At 49.9% G+C, this 21,840-nt stretch overlaps 1 protein-coding gene across 2 annotated transcripts in view; it reads left to right on the plus strand.

Moving 5' to 3' along the window:
* PRPF31 (pre-mRNA processing factor 31) overlaps positions 1–21,840 on the plus strand; it is a 398,971-nt gene that overhangs the window by 307,284 nt on the left and 69,847 nt on the right. For both annotated transcript variants that reach the window (XM_086930323.1, XM_086930322.1), the window contains exons 11-13: positions 15,505–15,577; positions 16,470–16,598; positions 17,612–17,710. In XM_086930323.1, the coding sequence (XP_086786449.1) occupies positions 15,505–15,577; positions 16,470–16,598; positions 17,612–17,710 (301 nt within the window). The remainder of the gene's footprint in view (positions 1–15,504; positions 15,578–16,469; positions 16,599–17,611; positions 17,711–21,840) is intronic.

Genomic DNA, 21,840 nt, shown 5'->3' on the forward strand with positions numbered 1-21,840 from the left:
GCGGTGGCAGACCGTGTCGAATGCCGCGGAGAGGTCTAGGAGGATGAGGGCCGCTGTTTCTCCATTGTCCATCAGGGCTCGGATGTCATCGGTGGCGGCGATGAGGGCGGTCTCGGTGCTGTGTTTGGCTCGGAAGCCGGACTGTGAGGGGTCGAGGGATCCGTTCGTCTCGAGGAAGGCGGCCATCTGCTTGTTGACGGTCTTCTCGATGACTTTGGCTGGAAACGGGAGAAGCGAGATGGGGCGGTAATTCTTGAGGTCGGTGGGGTCCGCTGTTGGTTTCTTGAGTAGAGCGCTGAGTTCGGCGTGTTTCCAGCTTTCAGGGAAGATGGCGGTGTCGAAGGAGGTGTTGATGATGTCTCGCAGGTGGGGTGCGATGACAGCGTCGGCCTTGTTGAAGACGTGGTGAGGGCAGGGGTCGGTCGGTGATCCGGAGTGGATGGAGTTCATCGTGCGGATGGTGTCTTCGGTGCTGATCGGGGTCCAGGCGTGGAGGGTGGTGGTGGGGGGGGGGTGGCTGGTCGGTCGTGGTGTGCGTTGGTTGGTTGTTGAAACTGCTGTGTATGTCCGTGATCTTGTTGTGGAAGTATGAGGCGAGGGAGTTGCAGAGGTCTTGCGATGGGGCGATGTCGTTGTTTCCTGCGCTGGGGTTGGAAAGCTCTTTCACGATGTTGAAGAGTTCCTTGCAGTTGTGTGCGTTGTTGTCCAACCGGTCCTTGAATGCTGTTTTCTTGGCGGCGCGGATCAGCTGGTGGTGTTTCCGGGTGGCAAGTTTGTAGGAGGTCCTGTTGTCCGGTGTCGGTTCCCTTTTCCAGACTTTCTCGAGGGCTCGGCAGTTCTTCTTGGAGCTCTTGAGTTCGTCGGTGAACCATGGGGCCTTCTTGCTGCCGGGTCTGCTGGGCGGGGTCCTCAGCGGGGCGAGTTCGTCAGTGCAGTTGCTGATCCACTTCGTGAGGTTGTCGGCGGCCTGGCTGGGGTTCGCTGAGCTGGCAGGAGGGTGTTGGCTCAGGGAGGTGGCGAGCTGGTCTGCTGTGATCTTGTTCCAGCTTCTGCGGGCGGTCTGTTGCTGGTGTTGGTGGGTCGTCGTTCTCTTGAAGGTGAAGTGGACGCAGCTGTGGTCCGTCCATTGAAGCTCTGTGGCGTGGCTGAAGTCGATGTCTGTGCTGGATGAGAAGACGGCGTCGAGTGTGTGTCCGGCGAGGTGGGTGGGGGTGGACACCAGTTGCTTGAGTCCCAGGTTGGCGAGGTTGTCGAGCAGGGTGCTGGTGTTGTGGTCGTTGTTGTTCTCCAGATGGAAGTTGAGGTCTCCCAGGAGGATGTAGTCAGCGGAGGGGAGGGCATGCGGGCTAAGACATGATTGGACTGGTTTTAGTCTGTGTCTGAGGTATTTGGGGCCTTTTCCATTAAGGGCTCTGAAAGCTAGGACCAGGGCCTTGAATTTGACGCGAGCAGTGATCGGGAGCCAATGCAGTTTCCTCAAATGGGGTGAAATGGAGTGTCGATAGGGAACTTTGCAGATCAGCCTGGCTGCGGCGTTCTGCACGATCTGCAGCCTATGAAGAACAAAGGCGGGGAGTCCCACGTATAGGCTGTTTGCATAGTCCAAGTGCGAGGTGATTAAAGCGTGCGTCACTGTCTTCAGTGATTCCGTGGGGAGAAAGGGGGAGATTTTTTAAAATGTGGGGTTTCCCAAAGCATGCCGAGGTTACTTTCTGGATCTGGGATTTAAAGGATAATTCGTTGTCGAATTGGACTCTAAGATTGCGTGCCACCTTTACCGGAGAAGGTGGTGGGTTGAGTTCCGCAGGCCACCAGGTGGCGGGTGACAAGGGGATCGATTGATTAAAAAAAACAACACCTCCGTCTTGTCCGTATTGAGTTTTAATGTGTTTAAGGTCATCCAGGCTACAATATTGGAAAGGCAAGTTCTAAAGTTTTCAAAACCCGAGGGAGAGTGATCTCTGAAGGAAAAAACAAGCTGCGTGTCGTCAGCGTAGGATATCCCTCTCACCCCAGAGGACTCAATCACCTTTGCTAGGGGTGCAACGTACACGTTGAAAAAAGGGGGCTGAGGGCAGAACCCTGGGGCACCCCACAGCCAAGCGGTTTCTTGTCTTTAGACCAGAATGGTCGACACCAAACTTGTTGTGTGCGGTCAGTTAGGAAGGAGGTTAACCAAGCTAGCGGAGTTCCACCGATCCCCATCTCTAGGAGTCTGTTCAGGAGGATGGCATGGGAGACCGTGTCGAAGGCTGCGGACAAGTCGAGGAGCACAAGCATGGCTACCTCTCCCCGGTCCACAGTCTCCCGCACGGTCTCCGCCACCTCCAAAAGTGCTGTCTCCATACTATAACCGGTCCTAAAGCCGGATTGCGAGTCATGTAGAAGATCATTGCTTTCAAAATAGTCGAGAGAGTTGTTCTTGGACTATTTTTTCCAGAATTTTGGCTGGTTTTGGAAGCAATGATATTGGGCGATAGTTACTGAGGACAGCAGGGTCTGCCTCAGGTTTTTTTAAAAGAGGAATGAGCACGGCCTGCTTCCAATTTTCCGGGAATTGACCAGATGAAACAGGAGTTCCATATCGATAGAAGGGGTTGTACAATCGCAGGAGCAACTGTGGAGAAAACTTGAGCAGGCATGGGATCTAAAGGTGAACCTGATTTACATGATTGAAATTTCTTCAGTGCCGTGTCATGGGTGATGGGTTTGAACGCATTTAGCCTTGAGTCCTTAGGCATGGGATTGATGGGGGTATACTCCCTGTGTCCGGACTATTTGCTACATTAAAAGAGGAATAGATGAGATGAATTTTCTCATAGAAAAAAATTGGATAGTTTATCACAGAGTTCCTGGCAGGGCTCTGTCTTGTGCAAGAGGGCAGCGGGGTTGGTAAAGTCTTTCACAACTTGAAAGAGTACCTTGGCTGAGTTATCTGCAGATTTAATTTTACTGGCAAAGTATTCCCTCGTGATACTTTGTTTGAGTTTGTGAAATTTTTTAATGCCCCTCTAAGTTGTTTTAGCAGCTGGATCATAGTTACGGCGCCAAAGGCGTTCTAGCCTTTTACATTTACTTTTTTCTTCCCGCAGCAGCTGGGAAAACCAGGGTGCAGAGGGTTTGGTTCTGGCTGAGGCGAGGACAGTGAGGGGGGCAATGTTCTCAATGGCCGTAGTGAAGTATTGATTTAGGTTAGTGACGCCCTCATTTATATACGTGGAGGGTTGCCATTTGAGTTTGGCTAAAGCAGGCTCAATCTCTTCCAACGTTACTTTGAACCACTTTCTTCCTGTCCTCTCTGTCCTACAGACTGGGATCAGGGTAGGTGGGAGTTTAAGATTAAAAGGAATTATAAAATGGTCAGACCATGTCACCGGAAGGGGGGCAAGGGTGAAGAGGCCAGGTGCATTCGTAAAGATAAGGTCTAGCTTGTGACCGGCCGTATGCGTAGGGCCCACAACTTTCTGAAGAAGGTTGATGCCCTCCATAGTTTCTACCAAGGAGGACGCCTTTGCACAGTTACTGTTATCTACATGTAGATTAAAATCCCCCAGGACAGTGAAGTGCAGATGTTTTAGAGAGAGGTCCGCCAGGATCGTGAATAAGTCCGTGGTGTGGGTGTGGGGAGTGCTCGGTAGATTGTATATTAGTACCCCTGCACCAATGAGGAGAGCGGCTTCTGAGATACTGAAGTACATGACTTTAACCACATCGCTGCTGTGGTTATTTTTCCCCTGTGCTGATCTTAGGAAAGCTCCATTATTCATGACGAGCTCAGCTCGTCATCAGCACAGCTCAACTGTGCCTCATGACGAGCTGAGCTCGTCATGAGCATGGAAGGGGTTAATGGGTCCGAGGTTGTCCAGTTTTCTTGTAGAGATTTTCCAATGGGATCTGAGAATGATGGCTATTCCGCCCCCCCCTGTTTTTGACCCAGGTCTATTAAGCCCAGCGAATTGATAATCTGGGGGGACTGCAAGAGCAATATCTGGGTTGGAGGCATCTTTTATCCAAGTTTCCGTAAGGAACATCAAGTCCCAGGCATTTGATGTAAGAGAGAGCCAGATATCGCTAGCGTGTTTATGCAGGGACCGGCAGTTGATGAGGCAGGCCTTTAATTCACACAGGGGGCTATTGTCTAGAACTAACATCCACTCCACCCAACATACCCCCAAGGCACCGTCCTATGTCCGCAGAGCACATGCACTTATTGCAGCAAGAGGTCATCTGCATGCTGCAAAAAGGGGCCATAGAACTCGTGCCTTTAAAACAACAGGGTACAGGGGTGTACTCACTGTACTTCTTAATCCCAAAGAAGGACGGGTCTCTCAGGCCCATTCTAGACCTCAGACCCCTGAACCAATAAATCTTGTCAGAACATTTTCACATGCTCACTTTGCAGCAAGTTCTACCATTGCTCAATCAGGGAGATTTCCTAGCAACCCTAGACCTGAAGGACATATATTTCCACATTCCAATTCACCCAGGACACAGGAAATATCTCCGGTTCACCATAAACAACCAGCATTACCAGTTCAAGGTCCTGCCTTTCGGGGTCACTACAGCCCCCAGAGTGTTTACCAAGTGCTTGGCGACAGTAGCTGCGCACCTTCGGAGACAACACATCCATGTCTATCCTTATCTGGACGACTGGCTTATCCAAGCAAAGTCAGCCCAGCAATGTGCCAGCCACATGTCCCGCACGATTTACCTACTACACAGTCTAGGATTTTCACTAAATTACCCAAAATCTCATCTTCAACCCGCACAGGTACAACAGTACCTAGGAGCAAAATTAAACACTCTGGCAGCAACAGCACAGCCAAACTCAGCAAGAATCAACAGCATGCAATTGCTGATTCAGAAATTCAGACCCCAACACTCATTCCCAGCGCAAGTATTTATGCAGCTGATAGGCATGATGGCCTCCTGCATCTTCATAGTCCCCCACACGCAAGGCTACACATGCGTCTGCTTCAGGAGTGCTTGGCACGGCAGTGGAACCAGGCTCAAGGACATTTAAAAGACCTAGTGATGGTGACCGGTCGTACATACAACTCTCTGCATTGATGGAACACACATTTACCTTTGCAGGGGACGACCGTTCCAGGAGCCTGTACCACAGATAGTGCTGACGACGGACGCATCTCTCCAAGGCTGGGGAGCGCATGTCCTCCATTATACAGTACAGGGACTATGGACGACGCAGCAGCAGAAAATGCACATCAACCTGCTGGAACTGATGGCAATCTTCATGGCGATGAAGGCGTTCAAATTGCATTTGTGCAACAAAGTCGTGCTGATCCGGACGGACAACATGACTGCCATATATTACATCCAGAAGCAGGGAGGGACACACTCTCCACAATTGTCACACCTAGCCCAGAGCATGTGGAAGTGGGCCATTCAAAGAAACATGTTCCTCATGGCGGAACACCTCCCAGGCAAGGACAACCAGATGGCGGACCTGCTCAGCAGGCAATGCCATCAGATGCTCAGATCCTCAGTTTCCATCCTGCTAAGTTATTGTCTGTTACCATCTTTCCAGGCGCTTAGAGACCTGCAGGTGATTAGGCGCGTTATAAAACCTCACTAACAATAACAATAACAAGATGCACGAGTGGGAGATACATCCCTCTGTGCTACAACCGTATTTCTAGCAGTGGGGTCATCCAGAGATAGACCTATTCGCCACAAAGGAAAAAGCAAAATGCCAAACCTTCGCCGCCAGGTTCTCACACCCGCAGTCTCAGGGCAATGTGATATGAATGAACTGGTCAGGCAGATTTGCGTACGCTTTTCCTCCAGCACCGCTCATACCGCTGGTGGCGCACAAACTGCGGCGACACTCAATGACTCATCCTAGTTGCTCCAACATGGGCGAGGCAGGCATGGTACACCACGTTCCTAGAACTTTCAGTGGTGCCTCACCAACGACTGCGACTCACACCCAGTCTCCTCACTCAGAGCCGTGGAGACATTCAGCACCCAGATCCGCAACAGTTGAGCCTTGCAATATGGTCATAGAGTTTGGCTACCTGAACGTGCCCCCTGACTGTATGAACATTATCAAGGAGGCTAGAAGACCTACAACCAGGGCGTGCTATGCGGCAAAATGGAAGCGATTTGTCATTTATTGTTCCAATAATTACATAAATCCGCTAGATTCATCAACGCAAAACATTGTTATTTGTTGCATCTACACAGATGCAATCTGGCATGTAGTTCCATCAGGATACATTTAGCTGCAATGGCAGCTTATCTTAAAAACAGACAGCAGCTTTCCCTTTTCAGAGTGCCAGCCATTAAAGCTTTTATGGAGGGACTCAAAAGAGTAATTCTTCTCAGACACCCGCCTTCACCTGTCTGGAATCTAAACATAGTTCTCACCAGACTGATGGGACCACCTTTTGAACCTCTTATCTCTTGTGAGATACAGTTTCTGACATGGAAAGTGGCCTTTCTAGTAGCGATCACATCGCTAAGGAGAGTTAGTGAGCTTCAAGCTTTAACTATTCAATAGCCTTTCATACAGATTCATGCTAATAGGGTAGTGCTGCGTACCAACCCTAAATTTATGCCTAAGGTGGTGTCACAGTTCCACATTAACCAAACGATAGAACTGCCAGTATTCTTCCCAAATCCAGATTCAGTGGCAGACCGAGCGCTGCACACACTAGATGTTAAAAGAGCTCTCCTGTATTACATAGACAGGACAAAAGATTTCAGGAAACCTAAGCAACTGTTTGTTGCCTTCTCTCCACAGCACAAAGGCAACCCCATTTCCAAATCCGGTATAGCCAGATGGATTGTTAAGTGCATGCAGATCTGTTATCAAAAGGCTAAACGCACATTAACAGTTCCCTCGAGCGCATTCCACACGCAAGTTAGGGGCATCCATGGCTTTCCTAGGTAACATTCCTTTAGAGGATATATGTAGAGCAGCCACATGGACCACCATACATACATTTACCAAACACTACTGCGTGGATGTACACTCCGAACAGCAAGCTGCTGTACGACAGGCTGTTCTCAGAACTCTTTTTCAGACTGCTGCGGCTGGCACGGGCAACCACCGCTAAGGAGGAAACTGCTATTTATTTTATGCACAGATATGAATTCAGCAGCCCACATGCCTCGAACGGAATATGCTACTTACCAGTATGCATCTGTTCTTAGCATGTAGGGCTGCTGACATTCATATCACCCGCCCTCCTCCCCGGTGCCTGTCGCAGCTGTAGCACTCGGAGTTGTTCTCAGGCATGGTCATCACTTACTGTATCATACTCCATCTCTGCCACAATGGCTAAAAACAATCTGGGGATGGAGGCGATGCCCATGCGCACTGTAGTCCAGGGGAGGAGCCACCTATCTCGTGATACTTCGAAGACTCTTCCAGGACAACAATGTGCAATCATCCGGACCCAACACTAGGCGGCGATCTATGCACAGATATGAATGTCAGCAGCCCTACATGCCAAGAACAGATGCATACTGATAAGTAGCATATTCCTTTCTTTTTTATTTTTTGTAAAATTTTTATTTTGCATAGAACAAAAAGAAACATAGGAAAGGGCACTGAGGTGCCGCACATTTCCCCACGCAGGAGGCATAATCCGAAATCTAGAGGTTGGCGATCTCACAGAGCAAAGATATGTCTAGTCCGACAGCACTGATTATGATCAAAGGTTGCAAATCACGAGCTCCAAGCAGCCTACCACCGGCGTCGTACAATGCTAAGGATTAAGTACCAGAGCTATCAGGCCCGCGGGCCTATATATCCAAGTCGGATGCGCCCTCAACCAATAGCATGCACCTCAGGAACCCAAAAACCAGAAGAGTTTAACTCCCCTTCCCCCTCCTCCCTCCCCCCCTCCCCCTCCGCCTCCCCCATGGTGGTGACACACACATACCCACGCTCATTCATAGAACCACACTAGACTTGAAAGAGAAGTAGGGATCGCAGGGATGCCGGACATACAGTTGATGGTAACCCCTTAGAGAGGAAAGCAACCAAGGGTCCCCATATGAGCTTGAAGTTCTTGAAATTACAGAGGAAGATGTCCGCCATTCTTTCCAAGCTTAGAAGCTTCCATAGTAGTGCGTGCCACAGAGATATTGCTGGCGCCTCCTTCCGTTTCCAGGCAGCGGCCAACGTGAGTTTGGCCGCCCCCAGGCAAAGCCACAAAATCTTTTTGTCCGCCCGGGTCTGATGTTCAAGGCCGGGGTCACGAAGGCCCAACAGGACAGAGGCTATAGAGTCCTCTATGGGATATTGAAGAATGTCCCTGATATGTGAGAGAATTTCCTCCCAATATGGCCGGATCACTGGGCTGTCCCACCAGATATGGCGAAAGTCCCCAAGGAGCCCACATCCCCGCCAGCATTTATCGGAAGTAGCTGGGTATATGCGGTGGAGCCTGGTTGGGCATAGGTACCATTGCATGAGGGTCTTGAGATGAGCTTCCCTCAGATCTAGCGAGTGATTAAACTTGGTCAGATCCCTCCAAAGCGCCGACCACTCATTATCGGTGATATCTCTCCCCACCATCTCCTCCCACTGTTCCATATAGTGTGGCCTAGGCGTCATTGCCGATTTAAGCAAAAGCTGATATAGGAAGGAGATAACGCCCTTCATGGCAGACGTCCGCAGCAAAAAAGCTTTGAATGGTGTTGGAGGTCTCGTGGCTGCCTCCAGTATTCCCGGCGATGTGGCCCAATGCAACAACTGTAAATGACGATATCAATCGGATTGGGGGACCCGATAGTCCCGCATACAGTTAGCAAAGGTAAGGGGGTCCGTTCCATGAAACAGGTGGGTCAAGGCCCTGCAGCCTCCTTCCCTCCACGCATCAAAGGCCCCCTCTCTAAGCGCCGGCGGGAAAGCCGGGTTGAAGTGCAAGGGTGTGAACGGCGAGGGGAACGTCGTCCAACGTTCATCCGTGGCCAGGGTGTCCCAGACCTTCAGCGTGGTACCCGTGGGGGTACTGATATAAGCATTCAAGGGACGGTCCTTCTTCGGCTTCCAAGCCAGATCCCAAATCGACCTGCCAGCCACGCTCCGGTCCATGTGCAGCCAATGTTTTTCTGACAGTTGCTGCGACCACTCCACCAGAACCCTCAGTTGAGCTGCCCTGTAGTAAAGCTGCAGGTCTGGAAGCCCCACCCCGCCCTCTGTTCTAGGCCGGCGCAGGACCGCAAAAGATAGACGCGCCCGGCCCCCTTGCCAAACAAATCGCAGTATCTGTGTCTTGAGCCGCCGAAAGTAATCGCTGTCTAGCGGAATGGGTAGAGCCTGATATTTAGGAAGAAGAACCATCTTAATTGCATGAATTCTGCCCATCCAAGACAAAAATTTGGGCTTCCATCTGTCCAATTCAGCTCGGGTCTTCGCTAGAAGGGGCGGGAAGTTAGCTGAGAACAGTTTGCCCACCGTTGGGGTCAAGTGGACCCCCAAATAGACAATTGAACCAGCGGCCCAGGCTAAAGGCGTCAGTGGCCGCACGCGGTACACCTCCGCCTGCGAGAGAGTCAGATTTAAAATATACGACTTGCTGTAGTTGACCCTGAAGCCAGCCACCTCTTCATATTCTAGCAAGATCTCCCTAATGCAGGGTAGCAAGTGCTCCGGATCCGCCACAGAGAATAAGACGTCGTCCACGAACAGTGTGATCTTATGTTGCTCTCCTGTGAACGGTAAGCCCCAAACCCCCTCATGTTCTCTCACCGCCATCGCCAAAGGTTCAATGCTTAGCGCGAACAGTAGGGGGGAGAGGGGGCAACCCTGCCTGGTGCCCCTAGAGTGCGGGAAGAACGCCGACATATGGCCATTCCTGCCACTCGCGATCTGGGGCTGCAAAAATTTGTCCTCACCATGGTGATAAATTTTTCCGAAAACCCAAAAGCCGTCAGCGTGTTGAACAGGAAGCCCCAATCCACCCGGTCGAAAGCCTTTTCTGCGTCCAGGCCCACAAGAACTGCCGGGATGCGGAACCTGTCCGCCTTTTCAATTAAGTGAACCACCCTGCGGGTATTGTCGTGGGTCTGGCGCCTTTTGATGAATCCGGATTGATCATGGTGTATGATCGCAGGCATCAGATCTTGTATCCTATGCGCCAAGATCGCTGAGTAGAGTTTAGCGTCAATGTTGAGTAACGCTATGGGGCGGAACGAGGCACAGTGCGCGAGGTCCTTCCCAGGCTTCGGTAGAACCGTAATCACCGCCTCCGCTAAGGAACCCGTAGAGGACCCGGACACAGCCATGTCGTTAAAAAGGGACACTAGGAAATCACATAACTTGTGGCTTATGATTTGTAAAAGACAGCGGTATAGCCATCCTGCCCCGGTGCCTTGTGTAGTTTTAAATTTTTGATGGCTTCAAGGACCTCCTCCCTAGTGATCGGTGCCTCCAACAACTCATTCCACTCTTTAGATATCTGGGGTAGGGGCAGGCGCCGCAAGTACTCCCTTTGGTCTTCCGCTCCAAGGCTGTCCCCCGTGTAGAGGTCCGCATAGTAGCGGCCAAAAATGTCCGCCTTGGTTTCATCTCGATGCTGCAATACCCCCGCTGCATCTCTAATTCCTCCTATATATTCGCGTTCCCTCCTATCACGCAATTGACGCGCCAGATGCCTAACCACCTTGTTCCCACAGGAGTAAGACTGTCTCCCCAATCTCAAGAGCGTGAGTTCGGCCCTATTATTGTAGTGAGCCCTCCACTTCCCCCTTACCGCCGTCAATGGTCGGAGGGTCACTCTCGAGGGGTTAAGCTTGTGGGCCTGTTCGAGGTTTACCACCTCAGCCTCCAAGGCCTCCCGGTCCTTCCGTCGCAGTCTGTTGAGTTGCGCATTGAGGCCCAAACACGTGCCCCTGATTGACGCCTTAAAGGCGTCCCAGGTGTTAGAGACCGATGTATCAGACGGGGGATTAAGCTCAAAGAATTCCTTAATGGCAGCTCGCAGCGCCTTATTGGAAGTGTCGTCCCTGACCACCGAGGCCGGGAAGTACCACTTCCGCTGACTAGCACCAGATAACGACCAACGGAGGTTAAGCACCAGCAAACTGTGATCCCCGACTGATATCGGAAGAATGGTGGCATCAAGGACATCTCCCCTAAGAGATTGGCTGAGGAAGATGTGATACAATCGGGAGTAGGAGTGGTGTACATGGGAGAAAAATGTGTAGTCCCTTGAGGTAGGATGAAAAAATCGCCACCCATCAATCAACCCCAGCTCCCCCACCACCTGCTGCGATGGCGTAGAAAACACCCCCGTGCCAGCCCTGTGGCCACCATAGCTATCCACCGCCTTATCCCACACCAAATTAAAGTCCCCCAAAAGGAACAAGTGCCCTTCTGCAAAGTCCCCCACTTTCTGCAACAGGCTTTGTAGAAATTTATTTTGGCCAGAGTTGGGGAGATACACTACCACAAAGGTGCACAGCCGCCCCTGAACAAGCCCCTTCACCATCAGCCATCGGCCGTCCTTATCATTGCGTACCTCTACAGGTTGGAAATGCCGTGCAGCGCCGAAAATGAGGGCTACCCCTCTGTTTCGTGGTGGCAGAAGATCTATATATAATGGGATATGCCCTATGCCGAAGGCGTAACTCATCCTTCCGTGCTAAATGAGTTTCTTGTAAACCCACAATATCCAGCTGATGGTCAGTCACATACTTCCATACCTTCTGCCTCTTCTGCGGTGAGTTCATACCCTTGACATTCCAAGTCCCTATACTAACTGGCAAAGTGCAGTAAGAAACCAGGACTCTCTATAGCCACCTCTTGATTCCCCTCTCCCGTACTCAGGAGCCCTCCAGTCGAAGGCAATGTCAAAGGGCAATCCAGGACACCCCCCAGGGACCACCCAGCCGACAACAAGCTTGTAGCAGCCTTGGCAACAACCCCTCCCAGACCGCACCCGCCCGGAACACTCGCACACAGCACCATCCATCCATTCAACAGAACCCTCCCGTCACCACCATGGAACCCCCCCCCCCCCCCCCTCCCCGCACCCTTCACCCCAGACCCCCCATCCCCCAACCCCCCCTGCAGTGAAAAAAACAAGAAGAAGAAATAACTCAATACACTGAATTTGAAAATAGTACTCATCAGTTCCAGTAGACCATAGTTCGTAAGGGTCCCTCCTAACTGGAATCGGAGCAGGGGTACCCACTCGGTGACCCCCAAGGCCACGGTCCGGGGTGTCTCCTCCAAAAGTACAACCATACCCCCGGAGCCTAAGGGCCGGTGCCCCTCCGGCGTCAAACGCCATTAGGTCAGGAATCATGCTGCTCCAGAGCTTTGTTGGGAATCTGCCAAAGTCGCCGAGGCCACCGAAGCCACCGCGTCTCCCCTTTCCTGCAGGCTGGCGGCGTGGTCCGGCCGCCGCCGGTCTGGAGATGCGCCTATTCTGTGCCAGGAGGAAGAGCGATGACGCCTCCGCGATGGAGAAGTGCTCGGCCCCTGAGAGGGCGCGACGTCGTTCAGACCCAGTAGGTCCTTTGCCACTTGGAGAGAGCGAATCTGTGCCAGCCTATTCTGCCAGCGCAAGATGATCCGGAAGGGGTGACCCCAGGAGTAGGAGATGTTGCGTTCCCGCAGGAAGGAGGTCACTGGACAGAACTCCCTTCTCTTCTGTAGCGTCGAGGCTGCTAGATCCTGGTAGAGCTGCGGGCGATGTTCCCTGAATCGTAGTGACGTGATAGCTCTGGCTTTACACAGGATGCGTTCTTTCACTTGGAAATCGTGTACACAAACGAGGATGTCGGGAGGGGGCCCCCCTCCTCGCCTGGGCAACCCCACTCTATGCACTCTGTCCATCTTAATTTCCTGCACATCCTCCTCATCCAGAATCTGCAAAAACAAAGCCTGAACATAGCCACGCAGGTCCCCCGCCTCACCGTCCCACGGCACTGCACGGATGCGGATGTTGTTCCTTCGGGAACGGTTTTCCAAGTCCTCCGTGTGGGTCTGCAAATCCAAGTTCTGTTCCGTGAGACGGATGATGTCTTGCTGCAGCTGGTGCACATCGTTCGCCACACTCAGATCATGGTCCTCCAGTGTCGCCACCCTCTCGCCAATTCCATCCACATCTCTCCGCACCTCCCGGAGGTCCGATGCCAATTGTGCGCGGAGTTCAGAAATATCCTCTTTAATGGAGGCAAAGAGCTCAGACATAAAGGCCTTAGTTGCAGGCGCCTCGTCGTCCGATTGCCTCGACGAGCCACTGGCTCCCGGAGATGCCGGCTGCTGCGAGGATTTAGAGGCCCCATCCTTCCCTGGGCGCCCCTTGCGCAGCGTATTGGACATCGTGTTGGACCGGGTGTAGCACTCGGCCTGGGTGACCCTCACTCCCTGGAAATTCAAGATGACAGGTCGCTATGGGATCTCCGGATCCGTAGATGGGGCGATGTCCCCTACCGTCCAGCCCAAACAGGGGAACGATCTCCTCCCCTCCGTCCAAGAAACCCTCAGAGGCCTCACCGCCTGTCGATATATCCGTGTGATAATTCTTCAGAAGATATTCCGTGCCAGAAGGGAGCAGGGATCACCCGTCCCGGGGTACCAATGCCCAAGCAAATAGAGCGTGTACAGTCAATGCAGGGCCTCCACCGCCTTCAGACCAGGCTCAGGGCGAACGATACCAGCAGGGCAGTAGCCTCCAAATCCCACCAGGGAAAGTCTAATCAAAATTGCGCCACGATGTTTCCCGCCAGGGTGTGCTCAGTCAGTGATCGGTGTAATGTCCCTGCGGCAGAAGCTCACCCTTCTCCGGGCCCGAGGCCCCTGCCACCGTATCCCAGCGCTCCGCCGGTGCCGGGATTCCGTGTCCGCAGTGCCCCCCCCGCCGCTCTTCCCAAGCCACCGTTCGACACCCAACAGCAGAGATTCCAGATCGCTCATGCAGTCCTAATGGCGGTGTAGGGACCCTGCCACCCCGAGTCTCAGTGCTCCCCAGTTACCGGCTCCAGCACCACCAACGCTTGTCCTTAAATACTCAGGTCGGACGGTCAAGTTCACCGCAGCTTCACTCCGGCTGAACCCGCGGTATGGTTGAAGTCAGGGCCCGGCTCCGCCCTCCCGCCGGGCCCTCTTCCTCAACACCGGCTCTCCTCGCTCCCTCCTGCACCAACCGCAATGCTCCCTCCAGCCGCTCCGACTCACCCCGGCAGCTTGAGAGCGGGCGCAGCCCCCGACGACCGCCCTGGTGCCTCCAGTGGCTCTCGGCTCCGTCGCCTCCGGGTCTCCTTCCTCACTTCAGGCCTGGCACCGCCGTCTCCCTTCCCCGGCGGTTACCGGTGCCCAGAGCAGCCGCTCCCACAGGCAAGTCGCGCTCCTCGTCCCCTGTCAGGTACAGGGGAGCCCGGGAGCGAACGAGTCCAATGCGGAGCTTTCCCCCGCAACTTTAGGCGCCGCCGAGTTCCCGAGACGGCCTCCCCTTCACGCGAGGCCGGTGCTTACAGGCCTCAAATCGCCACGGTGCCTCTGGCCGATGCAAGCGCTGCACCGCTCCACCGACAGCACCGGACCGCTCCCTCAGGTGTCGGTGACCTCCGCTGCTCTTCTGGAGCCGGTCAGCACGCCCTGGACCGTGCTATTCGATGCTATGCTGGATCGGCGCCGGAGAGGCTCGAAGAAGCGTCCTACTCCGACGCCATCTTGGCCACGCCCCCATATTCCTTTCTTTAATGAGTTTTGTCCTACTGCAGGCATGACATGCTGTCCTGCAACATTCAGTGTGCAGTGCTCTTTCACTTTCCAAGCAGCCTGGGACCATGTTGGCTGCTTCTTTGCAATGCAATCAGTCTCCCATTAACAAGAGTTTGAGCTATTAGCATTTAAAATGACAATGCCTTTTATTTATGTTCGTTTTCAAAACAGATAAAAGGCATTGCCATTTACAATGCCAATAGCTTAAACTCTCACAAATGCGCGACCTATTGCATTACAAATTCTTGTTCTATTTATATTATTGCTATACCCCTAAACCAATCTCTAGCACTGGTGATAAGTGCTAAGAATCCGTTAATAGGAGCAGAAAATTAGAAAAGCGGGCTGGTGGTTAAGGGAACAGTGCAGGTTTTGGCAGCTTAAACTTTGAAACATTTGTCTCCTTTGTTAGAGAATTAAAAGCTAGGCCAGGCAATCAGGGAATTGTTTCAGGACCAGAGCACGGTGCAGGTGTCACTAGACAGATTGTGGATAAGCCTGTGAAATGCCTAAAGGATGGGCAGGGCATATCTGAATTTGCCAGGTGAACAGGTAACTATTGTGGATATCATAGCTACGCCCACAGCTCGGGCAAACCTCAGAATATCAGACTAAATGCTAAAACAGTGGTGCATGCTGCCTTGTGCAGCTGAAGTTGAAAAAAATTATATTCTTTGCTGTGGAGTGTGAGAAATGGGTCCATCTTAATATTAGTTCCATCACGAATACTTCTTTTGTAATACTCTGTATTTCTCTGCTTTCTTTCTTCCCTTATCCTGTGATTATGCTGCCAGATACCGGAAGATGAAAGAGCGTTTGGGACTGACTGAGATACGGAAACAGGCGAATCGAATGAGCTTTGGCGAGGTGTGTACCTGGTTTCAACATTTTCCCTCTGAAAAATTAAATGTAGTCCTTGGTGTGGTGATCTGCTAGTGGCTTACTATTAGACTGATAGTTGTCTTCTGATGGGGCATTAGATTGTGTTTTTTTTGTTTTGTTTTTAATATATGCGACCAGCTTCATGTTACTCTTTGCACATTATGAATTTTGCACAACTTCCTCTCGGCTACATTGTAGGGTGGTTGGCTGAGGGGTTCCAGACAGCTGTGCCAAGATAAGTTGCAGTCTCGTGTAGTTTGGTGCTGGAGTATTGCTCCTACTGCAGTGGCTGCATATGTTCATTGGGAAACCTCCTCTGTGAGGTTAGTGATATAAAAGAAAAGGTTTTCACTATACAAATGCACAAAAAATAACGGTCAGCATTTTTTTGTCTAGCGAGCAGTGAAGCGCTAGGTTTCATAATAGACTGCAAAATCTTAACTCCATTTCTAAGAATATGAATAGAGGAAAGATGACTTCTATAAGAACAGCATACCAATTCCTAATGTCTTTGTTTAGGTAAACAATGCACTTCTTGTGTGGTCCAAATGTTCTCTAGATTTCAATACCTGTCCACATCTGGAGCATATAGTAGAAGTGTTGGGATCTGGCTTTTATTTCAGATATTCCTATCCTTGCCTCAAGATGACGTAACCACAAAATGTTTGCATTAAGTATACATTTAAAAAGTACTGATAGAGGTAAATGCATAGTCCAGTTACATTCATGGATTATATTTTCTTTGTGGAGCACAGAAATTGCTTTTTTTTCCTGTTGAAATTTGTTACATTTTCATTATTGAATTTAGATGGACTTGAGTTATTTTTCCTTGATCGCTTTCTAAATCCTATGGGCTTGTTTTTTTTTCTCACATCAGATTGAAGAAGATGCCTACCAGGAGGACTTGGGATTCAGCCTTGGGCACTTGGGGAAGTCTGGAAGTGGTAGGATCCGACAAGCTCAGGTCAATGAAGCAACAAAGGCTAGGATCTCCAAAACTCTGCAGGTAAAGACATGTGTTGAGAGGCATGTGTTGGCTGGTTGGTTGAGGTTAGACTGGCCTGCTGCACCCCACTTGACTTAGTGGAGAAATGGCTATTGAGGAGTAATGTGAATGGTTCCTTGACATTAAATGGCAGTTGTTCGCTTTCTGCAGATCTGAATTAGTTAGAAACGCAGTAGAAGAGAGCTTTATACAGATTAAACAAACTTAAATGAAATGTGCCAGAATAGGCCATAAAGCATGAGTGAAGGGCAAGTAGTGGATTGCATATGTTTTTTTGCTTATGGTTGCCTGCGCTTTTCTTATTTTTATCTCAGATTCATTCTCAGATGGGCCCTTTTACTGTATGTGTGGGCTCAACTAAGTAATACAAAAGTAGTGGGTGTTTTTAACTCCCTGTAGAAAGGGGGTCCCAGGATATCCCTCAACACCTACCATGGTTGAGGTAATGAACTTGCTTTGGCTTGCTGTGTAAGAAATGAAGGAGCAGGGACACTGCATTACCATGGGAGCTGTGCCAGAGCCATGTGAAGAACATGTGTAGCACTGTGTATGGAAATCCTACTGCTTTAGAAGGTGTACAAATGGGATTTGGTGGTTAAAACAGCTGCAAAGTGAATTGTCAGAGGATCTAGGTTGATATTGAACCCTAAAGTGGCATCCTCCTGTTGTACTTTGAAAAAAGAACAGTGAAGATTTGCAACAGACTAAGCAGAACAAACTAAAACAGAGAGATTATACAGAGGTGGGCAAGCCATGTGGCAGTGAAACCTATTAAAGAGGATCAACGCATAAAACAAACATGCTAGACTTAAGGAATGATATCTGCAAGCCATAGCTAACTTAACTGCTTCAAAACACGAAAAATATGAGGATTCTTGAATAGGATCAATCTGTCTCTCTAATCTAGTACTCCGTGGAGATTCCAAGGAGGCCCCATCTAGTTACTGAAGAAGTAGTATGTTTATTTATTCCCACTGTTTTAAATTTTCCTTTTGGTTTTTCTTTCCACGCAGCGCACATTGCAGAAGCAGAGCATGGTGTATGGTGGCAAGTCAACGGTCCGGGATCGGTCTTCTGGAACAGCATCCAGCGTAGCTTTTACGCCTCTGCAAGTAAGTCCTTGATTAATTCCATAGTACATGCAGGCAGCTGTTTTGTAATTTGAGCTGAAGTTATAAAGCTTTTAAATAAATAATAGTGCCCAAAACCCTGTGTAGGGACGACTACTGCCACAAATGTTAACGGATTCGGCCATGATAGACAGAGCAACGCTAGTAGCATCCTTGTACATAGGTAGCCGATTCTAGAGGTAGATATTTCCTTCAGATTTGTTGTTTTCACTGATTCCTGATCCAGTAAAAGTTGTGCTTTAGACCTGGTTTAAGAACTAAATGTTCATGCTCCACAGATTATGCAGCACTAAGAGACCTCATAACCACATAAGCATCCTGTCAAAGGTTTATACTTCATTTCGAACTAGCTGTTAACAGGCATTGCAGGTCTTGTTCGTTCAAATGTAATGTTTATTTTGTTTTATCATGCCGATAGAAGAGCACAGTGTTATTTGAGTGAACAGACTACAGTTAGTGATATGTATCAGTTTAAATAGATGGCTTAATTAAAATGGAGCTAAAACAAGTTAAGGCTGAGACATAAAAAAAAATTAGGTAACTTATTTTTTTTCCGTTTCTGAAAGCATAGTAGATGGGGAATAATGAGTGCCATACAGTAAACCAGTGCAACAAAGTTAAGCGCTCAATATTCTAAAGGATTTACAAAAAGGGGGTGGTGATGAACAGAGTGTCTGAGTTAAACAGACCACTTTTACCCAGTCCAAAGATCAGGGCTTGATCCATCACCGTTATTTATCTCACTGCCCCATCCCAGCTCAGAACCTGGCTATATGCAAATCAGTCTGTCCCTGGCCCAGTGCATCATGGGAACAGGGCAGACTAAACTACCAAGCCAATTCTTCACCAGAAAGGAGACAAGCTACCGGGGACCGGTTTCTGGCATTTCAGCCTTCTTCGGCCCGGCTTGCTTGAATCCTGATGGAGCAGTGAGAAAGGGATATTTTTGTCCACCCTAAGCGTGGAAGGGTATACTCAGATGTGAGTCCCTTGCTCATTGCACCATCAGGATTCAAGCAAGCCGGGCCGAAGACGGCTGAAATGCCAGAAACCGGTCCCCGGTAGCTTGTTTCCTTCCCAGTGTAAGAATTGGCTTTTGTAGTTTGGTTTGCCCTGTTCCCATCATGCACTGGGACAGGAACAGACTAATTTGCATACAGCCAGGTTCTGAAACTGGGATGGTGCAGTGAGCTAAAAAACGGTGTTGGATCTAGCCCTGATCTCTTGACTGGGTGAGAGTATTCTGTTTAATTCAGAGACTCTGTCCCTCACCACCCCTTTTTGTAAATATTTTTGTCCACCCTAAGCGTGGAAGGGTATACTCAGATGTGAGTCCCTTGCTCATTGCACCATCAGGATTCAAGCAAGCCAGGCCGAAGACGGCTGAAATGCCAGAAACCGGTCCCCGGTAGCTTGTTTCCTTCCCAGTGTAAGAATTGGCTTTTGTAGTTTGGTTTGCCCTGTTCCCATCATGCACTGGGACAGGAACAGACTAATTTGCATACAGCCAGGTTCTGAAACTGGGATGGTGCAGTGAGCTAAAAAACGGTGTTGGATCTAGCCCTGATCTCTTGACTGGGTGAGAGTATTCTGTTTAATTCAGAGACTCTGTCCCTCACCACCCCTTTTTGTAAATATTTTTGTCCACCCTAAGCGTGGAAGGGTATACTCAGATGTGAGTCCCTTGCTCATTGCACCATCAGGATTCAAGCAAGCCGGGCCGAAGACGGCTGAAATGCCAGAAACCGGTCCCCGGTAGCTTGTTTCCTTCCCAGTGTAAGAATTGGCTTTTGTAGTTTGGTTTGCCCTGTTCCCATCATGCACTGGGACAGGAACAGACTAATTTGCATACAGCCAGGTTCTGAAACTGGGATGGTGCAGTGAGCTAAAAAACGGTGTTGGATCTAGCCCTGATCTCTTGACTGGGTGAGAGTATTCTGTTTAATTCAGAGACTCTGTCCCTCACCACCCCTTTTTGTCAATATTCTAAAGGAGCAACATCTGGGACACAGGTGCTTGCAAACATTTTCTCCGGTGCTAGAGAGTATGGCCTGTGGTGGGCACAGATACCAAGTATACAGCTACACTAACGGAAAGAAGCCAAAACCACAGGCGCTGGTCAGCGTCCGCATCAAAAAAATTAAATATCCAATGACCAATTTTCGAAACAACATGTGCCTTGAAAGCTGCCAAGCTAATTATATATTCCTGGAATATTGCAGGTGCAAAATTTAAACTCCCAGATAGTTCCCTATTAGCAACTTGGGCCACATATATATGCCTGCTCTGTTGTGTGCCTCAAATCAGGGGAGCGATTGGCAAGTTTGTGCATGTGGCTCTATTGGTGGCAGCGCGTAGAGTGGCGATCTCATGGGGGGGGGGGGGGTAGACGCAGACCCAAAATTGTTATGTGGATAAAAGATCTGGTGTACTGCAGAGAGAATTTGGAGACCTATGCGGAGGAGTTGCCAACGGCCTCAAAACCTAGAGATATTTGGGGACCACTGCAAACTTATCTGCTAGCTAAAAATGTTTGATATAGATTTAGAGGAAGAACTTATGGGGCAAGTCATGTCGAGAGCACAACTTAAGCACTGCAGAGACAATTGTATAGCTCATCCTAGTATCATACCTAGGATGTGTGTACGTTTTTTTTTTTGCCCTTATTTTATTGTTTTTGTAGCTATTTTGTTGGAAGGGATTCAATTTATTTTGCACTCATGGAACACGCTGTAGAGTTCATTGGGAACCGGCAGACAGTGTATCAAAGGGATCCTGCAGCATTGTGGTAGAACTATTGTGTATTCCTCTGCTTATGTTTTTATTATTTGTTTTTGGTTGCTGATTGTATATTCTGCTTTTGCTTTCTTAAGACTTTAATAAAGGGGAAAAAAAAACTTGGGCCACATATGATATCATAGGCCTGCAAGAGACCTGGTTGTCGGGTCCATTTCAACTGCCGGGTTATACACTACATCAAGTAGATGCCGAAACAAGCATTGGCATAGCCAATAGGTCTCGCTTTTGGGTCCTTATAAGTATTTAGTTATGCAGCGCAGTATCCTTGGTGCAATAACATCAACTGTTGCATGGCTAAACACTTATAAGGTCCCAAAAGCGAGACCTATTGGCTATTCTAATGCTTGTTTACAACGTAACAACCTATAGATCCATGATGGGCCTTCGTTATGTGGTAAAGCGTTAGGCAAGTTGGAAAGCGGGCTCTGAGAGGAGGCGCGAAGCTCTTCGGGAGCAGGGACGTAACAAGGGTGCCTAGGCCCCTAATATAACAACGGTGCCCCGGGTCGTAATGCAAGCTAGGAGAATGCACCTCATACCGCTATATGTTAGAATGAGACAGTCACGATTGGTGAAGTGTTTCTCATAGCTCTGGTGTCACAGCACCTTCTGCACTAACTTCGCCCCTACAGCGACGCTGATGGGAAGACTGCACAAGTTCAAAGAGACAAGTGTTCCTTTGGTGGGAAACCCCAATACAGCGCCGGACTGGCCACTTTGGCGTGCTCCCGGTGGGTTGCAGTCTTAGGAGGCTTCTTTCAGAGCAGCAAGGTGTGTTACCACTCAAGGAGAGCCTGCAATGCCCAGTTGTAGTTGCGACATCTTGCAGCGTGGGGCTGGTCTGCACAATCATACTGCTGTCCGACCCTGACCCCTTCTGCCTCTGCGTTTCTCTTCCAGCCACAGTGAGGCACGGTGCTTGGCGCCAGAAAAGCAGCTGAGTGAGCCAGAGACGCAACAGAGAGCAGAAAGGCAAAACAGGTTGTCCTTTGAGGGAGTATTCAAGGCACAACAAACGCACAAGGGCGTCTAAAATGTAACGGTAACGAATACCAATTTCCCAACCTGCCGATTTTGTAGCTTACGTGACATCGCTTAGCTATTGTCTCCCAGTGATCGGTGCCCATGTGAAGGGTTAATCAAAGTGCAGCAGGAGGAATCGTAAAAGCGCTGCAGGCGTGATGTCTAAGGGTCGTAAGCTCCCGGGAGGCCCTGCAGGCACATGCAACAGAGTAGCACACAATCAATACATCTTGGGCTTTGCAAGCGCTTAACCAGGGAGGGTAAATCCGGAAGGTGCGAAGCAGATGGCG

Source organism: Lissotriton vulgaris, chromosome 7, assembly GCF_964263255.1.
Source record: "Lissotriton vulgaris chromosome 7, aLisVul1.2, whole genome shotgun sequence".
Classification (NCBI taxonomy): domain Eukaryota; kingdom Metazoa; phylum Chordata; class Amphibia; order Caudata; family Salamandridae; genus Lissotriton; species Lissotriton vulgaris.